Source organism: Ambystoma mexicanum, chromosome 5q (genome assembly GCF_040938575.1).
Source record: "Ambystoma mexicanum isolate Mex_15411 chromosome 5q, UKY_AmexF1_1, whole genome shotgun sequence".
Taxonomy (NCBI): Eukaryota; Metazoa; Chordata; class Amphibia; order Caudata; family Ambystomatidae; genus Ambystoma; species Ambystoma mexicanum.
In genome coordinates this window covers 1,266,458,177-1,266,464,176 of record NC_090933.1, presented here as the reverse complement: position 1 = coordinate 1,266,464,176, position 6,000 = coordinate 1,266,458,177, and the positions used below count along the sequence as shown (strand labels likewise).

At 54.8% G+C, this 6,000-nt stretch overlaps 1 protein-coding gene across 1 annotated transcript in view; it reads left to right on the top strand.

Moving 5' to 3' along the window:
• The first annotated feature begins 605 nt into the window (after positions 1–605).
• KIFC2 (kinesin family member C2) overlaps positions 606–6,000 on the top strand; it is a 336,639-nt gene continuing 331,244 nt past the window's right edge. Inside the window, exon 1 of the mRNA XM_069621788.1 lies at positions 606–1,151. Within this exon, the coding sequence (XP_069477889.1) occupies positions 1,044–1,151 (108 nt within the window). The 5' untranslated portion in view covers positions 606–1,043. The remainder of the gene's footprint in view (positions 1,152–6,000) is intronic.

The window sequence follows — 6,000 nt, the reverse complement described above, 5'->3', positions numbered from 1 at the left end:
CATATCACACCATTCAACACATATCATACCACACCAAACCATATCACACCACACCATACCATATCACACCATACCACGCCACACCATACACCACACATATCATATCACACCACACCATATCATATAACATCACACCATATCATATCACACCATACTATATCACACCGCACACCATACCATACCACACCACACCACACCATAGCTCACCACACCATATCACATCACACCATACCATGGCACACACCATACCACACCACACCATACCACATCACACCACAACATACCATATCACACCACCCCACCCCACTGAATTTTGCGAACAAGCAGTATTTTAGAATATAGCCAGCCGGTGGTTCCTGTAGCGTGTCTCCTCCGCGCGCACTTCTCGCCCCCTCCTCATTTGAGTCGGTGGGGGACATATGCACTGCGTCTTCCCCCTTCCTTGCCTACGTGCAGTCTGCCAGGCCCTCAGCCAGCCCAGGACTGCTCCGCTGCCTGCCTCCTTCTCCTCCCGTGCTGGACCACTTCTGCTCTGCGGTGATGGGGGGCGCCCCTGCACTGCGCATGCGCAGAGCCACTGCGGCTGGTCCCAGCACGCGAGAGAGAAGGGGGAGGGCGGAGATGTAGGGGACTGGGAGGAGACAGGGGACGGCTGTCTTATAACGGAATTTCGATTCCCACAGCCAGCAGGTGATTCAGTTTGTTGAGTGTGCTTTACAGATACCAGCTTGAACCCCGAGCCCCAAGCCCCTCTCCTCTCCTTGGACCCCTATCGTGTCCCCTCATGAAGAATGCAGAACTGGGGCCCCGCTTGGCGGGTTCGCGAACCGTCCGCGCGTCCCAGCTCGAGTTCGGCGAATAGCTGTGTTTCTGAGCTATCCTTGCCGCCGTGCGTTTCTTGACAAAGGGGCCGCGTTCAGCTCGGGGTCCGCACCAGCCCTGGCATGTGGCAGACATCAAGGCGCTGTGATTTCGCATAGGAGGTCTTCGGGACTCGGTGGGGCGTAGGGGCCTTGGCTGGCTGCCCCTAACCCCTGACCTAAATGTACGCCTTCTACTCCCTCATCGTCTACATCTTCTACACCCTTTTCAAGAAGGAATCTGGCGAGGATGAGGAGGGACCGCCCGCAGCGCCGCTGGAACTTGACTGGGTAAGATGCGGCGCAGAGGCGCCGAACACGGGTGACCCGTGGATTAGACGTGTCTCCCTGACGGGCCTCTTTAGTGTTCATAGGGGGGCGGCGGGGGGGGGGGGCAGGGTGGGGAGGGTGTACATTCCTTCACACTGAACTGCCCCCTGTCTGGTCAATGCACCTGTTCTGGATATGTGAGGGAAGCTTGCAATGCTGCTGCCTGTGCTGCATCTGTTCTGCATGTGTGAGGGAAGCGTGCCACGCTGCTGCCTGTGCTGCAACTGTTCTGTGCCTGTGAGGGAAGCTTGCAATGCTGCTGCCTGTGCTGCACCTGTTCTCTGCCTGTGAGGGAAGCTTGCAATGCTGCTGCCTGTGCTGCACCTGTTCTGTGCCTGTGAGGGAAGCTTGCAATAATGCTGCCTGTGCTGTACCCACTCTGCATGTGTGAGGGAAGCTTGCAATGCTGCTGCCTGTGCTGCACCTGTTCTGCGCCTGTGAGGGAATCGTGCCATGCTGCTACTTGTGCTGCACCTGTTCTGTGCCTGTGAGGGAAGCTTGCAATGCTTCTCCCTGTGCTGTGCCTGTTCTGCATGTGTGAGGGAAGCGTGCCATGCTGCTGCCTGTGCTACACCTGTTCTGTGCCTGTGAGGAAAGCTTGCAGTGCTGCTGCCTGTGCTGTCCCTGTTCTGTGTGTGTGAGGGATGCTTGCACTGCCTCTCCCTGTGCTGCACCTGCTCTGCATGTGTCAGGGAAGCTTGTAATGCTGCTGCCTGTGTTGTACCTGTTTTGTCTGTGAGGGAAGCTTGCAATGCCGCTGCCTGTGCTGCACCTCTCCTGCATGTGCGAGGGAAGCTTGCACTGCTTCTCCCTGTGCTGCACCTTTTCTGCGTTTTTGTGATGGAAGCTTGGAATGCGTCTCCTTGTGCTGTACCTGTTCTGTGCATGTGAGGAAAGCTTGCAATGCTGCTGCATGTGCTGTACCTGTTCTGCATGTGTGAGGGAAGCTGGCACTGCTTCTCCCTGTGCTGCACCTGTCCTGTGTGTGTGAGAGAAGCTTGCAATGCTGCTGCCTGTGCTGCACCTGTTCTGTGCGTGTGAATGAAACTTGCAATGCTGCTGCCTGTGCTGCACCTCTCCTGCATGTGCGAGGGAAGCTTGCACTGCCTCTCCCTGTGCTGTACCTTTAATGCATTTTTGTGATGGAAGCTTGGAATGCGTCTCCTTGTGCTGTACCTGTTCTGTGCGTGTGAGGAAAGCTTGCAATGCTGCTGCATGTGCTGTACCTGTTCTGCATGTGTCAGGGAAGCTGGCACTGCTTCTCCCTGTGCTGCACCTGTCTGCGTTTGTGAGGGAAGCTTGCAATGCTACTTTCTGTGCTGCACCTGTCCTGTGTGTGTGAGAGAAGCTTGCAATGCTGCTGCCTGTGCTGCATCTGTTCTGTGCGTGTGAGGGAAGCTTGCAATGCTGACACCTGTGCTGTACCTGTTCTGCATGTGCGAGGGAAGCTTGCATTGCTTCTCTCTGTGCTGTACCTGTTCTGCATGTGTGAGTGAAGCTATGATGTTGCTGCCTGTGCTGCACCTGTTCTGGGTATGTGAGGAAAGCTTGCAGTGCTCCTGCCTGTGCAGCACCTGTTCTGCATGTGTGAGGGAAACTTGCATTGCTTCTCTCTATGCTGTACCTGTTCTGCATGTGAGAGAGAAGGTTGCAATGCTTCTCCCAGTGCTGTACCTGTTCTGCATGCGCGAGGGAAGCTTGCAATGCTTCTCCCTGTGCTGTACCTGTTCTGCATGCGCGAGGGAAGCTTGCAATGCTTCTCCCTGTGCTGTACCTGTTCTGCATGCACAAGTGAAGCTTGCACTGCTTCTCCCTGTGCTGTACCTGTTCTGCATGCGCATGGGAAGCTTGCAATGCTTCTCCCTGTGCTGTACCTGTTCTGCATGTGCGAGGGAAGCTTGCATTGCTTATCTCTGTGCTGAACCTGTTCTGCGTGTGTGAGGGAAGCTTGCGATACTGCTGTCTGTGCTGCACCTGTTCTGCGTGTGCGAGGGAAGCTTGCAATGCTTCTCTCTGTGCTGCATCTGTTCTGCGTGTGTGAGGGAAGCTTGCGATGCTGCTGCCTGTGCTGTACCTGTTCTGCATGTGTGAGGGAAGCTTGCAATGCTGCTGCCTGTGCTGCACCTGTTCTGCATGTGTGAGGGAGTCTTGCAATGCTTCTCTCTGTGCTGCACCTGTTCTGCGTGTGTGAGGGAAGCTTGCGATGCTGCTGTCTGTGCTGTACCTGTTCTGCATGTGTGAGGGAAGCTTGCAATGCTGCTGCCTGTGCTGCACCTGTTCTGTGTGTGTGGGGGAAGCTTGCATTGCTTCTCTCTGTGCTGCACCTGTTCTGCGTGTGTGAGGGAAGCTTGCGATGCTGCTGCCTGGGCTGTACCGGTTCTGCATGTGTGAGGGAATCTTGCAATGGTGCTGCATGTGCAGCACCTGTTCTGCGTATGCGAGGGAAGCTTGCAATGCTTCTCTCTGTGCTGTACCTGTTCTGCGTGTGTGAGGTGGGGGACACTTGCAGTGCTGCTGCCTGTGCTGCACCTGTTCTGCATGTGCGAGGGAAGTTTGCAATGCTGCTGCATGTGCAGCACCTGTTCTGCGTGTGCGAGGGAAGCTTGCAATGCTGCTGCCTGTGCTGCACCTGTTTTGCATGTGTGAGGGAGTCTTGCACTGCTTCTCTCTGTGCTGTAACTGTTCTGCGTGTGCGAGGGAAGCTTGCAATGCTGCTGCCTGTGCTGCACCTGTTCTGCATGTGTGAGGGAAGCTTGCAATGCTGCTGCCTGTGCAGCACCTGTTCTGCTTGTGTGAGGGAAGCTTGCAATGCTGCTGCCTGTGCTGCACCTGTTCTGCATGTGTGAGGGAAGCTCGCAATGCTGCTGCTTGTGCTGCACCTGTTCTGCGTGTGTGAGGGAAGCTTGTACTGCACCTGTTCTGCATGTGTGAGTGAAGTTTGTGATGCTCCTGCTTGTGCTGCATGTGCAAGGGAAGCTTGCAATGCTTCTCCTAGTGTTGTACCTGTTCTGCATGTGCCAGGGAAGCTTGCAATGCTTCTCCCTCTGCTGTACCTGTTCTGCGTGTGCAAGGGAAGTTTGCAATGCTGCTGCATGTGCAGCACCTGTTCTGTATGTGCGAGGGAAGCTTGCAATGCTTCTCCCAGTGCTGTGCCTGTTCTGCTTGTGCCAGGGTGGCTTGTGATGCTGCTGCCTGTGCTGCACCTGTTCTGCATGTGTGAGGGAAGCTTGCAATGCTGCTGCATGTGCTGCACCTGTTCTGCGCGTGTGAGGGAAGCTTGCAATGCTGCCGCCTGTGCTGTACCTGTTCTGCATGTGCGAGGGAAGCTTGCATTGCTTCTCTCTGTGCTGTACTTGTTCTGCATGTGTGAGTGAAGCTATGATGTTGCTGTCTGTGCTGCACCTGTTCTGGGTATGTGATGGAAGCTTGCAGTGCTGCTGCCTGTGCTGTACCTGTTCTGCATGTGCGAGGGAAGCTTGCAATGCTTTTCTCTGTGCTCTACCTGTTCTGCATGTGCGAGGGAAATTTGCATTGCATCTCTCTATGCATTGCTTCTCTCTATGCTGTACCTGTTCTATTTTTGCGAGAGAAGCTTGCAATGCTTCTCCCAGTGCTGTACCTGTTCTGCATGCGTGAGGGAAGCTTGCAATGCTTCTCCCTGTGCTGTACCTGTTCTACGTGCGCGAGGGAAGCTTGCAATGCTTCTCCCTGTGCTGTACCTGTTCTGCATGCGCGAGGGAAGCTTGCAATGCTTCTCTCTGTGCTGTACCTGTTCTGCATGTGCGAGGGAAGCTTGCATTGCTTCTCTCTGTGCTGCACCTGTTCTGCGTGTGTGAGGGAAGCTTGCAATACTGCTGCCTATGCTGCACCTGTTCTGTGTGTGTGAGGGACCCTTGCATTGCTTCTCTCTGTGCTGCACCTGTTCTGCGTGTGTGAGGTAAGCTTGCGATGCTGCTGCCTGTGCTGTACCTGTTCTGCATGTGTGAGCGAAGCTTGCAATTCCGCTGCCTGTGCTGTACCTGTTCTGCATGTGTGAGGGAATCTTGCACTGCTTCTCTCTGTGCTGTACCTGTTCCGCATGTGTGAGGTGAGGGACACTTGCAGTGCTGCTGCCTGTGCTGCACCTGTTCTGCATGTGCGAGGGAAGCTTGCAATGCTGCTGCCAGTGCAGCACCTGTTCTGCGTGTGTGAGGGAAGCTTGCAATGCTGCTGCCTGTGCTGTACCTGTTCTGCATGTTTGAGGGAAGCTTGCAATGCTGCTGCCTGTGCTGCACCTGTTCTGCATGTGTGAGGGAGTCTTGCACTGCTTCTCCCTGTGCTGCACCTGTTCTGTGTGTGTGAGGGAAGCGTGTACTGCTTCTCCCTGTGCTGCACATGTTCTGTATGTGTAAGTGAAGCCTGTGATGCTCCTGCCTGTGGTGCACCTGTTCTGCATGTGTGAGGGAAGCTTGCAATGCTTCTCCCAGTGCTGTACCTGTTCTGCGTGTGCAAGGGAAGCTTGCAATGCTGCTGCATGTGCAGCACCTGTCTGCATGTGCGAGGGAAACTTGCATTGCTTCTCTATATGCATTGCTTCTCTCTATGCTGTACCTGTTCTATTTTTGCGAGAGAAGCTTGCAATGCTTCTGCCTGTGCTGTACCTGTTCTGCATGCGCGAGGGAAGCTTGAAATGCTTCTCCCTGTGCTGTACCTGTTCTACATGCACGAGGGAAGCTTGCAATGCTTCTCCCTGTGCTGTACCTGTTCTGCATGCGCGAGGGAAGCTTGCAATGCTTCTCCCTGTGCTGTACCTGTTCTGCATGCGCAAGGG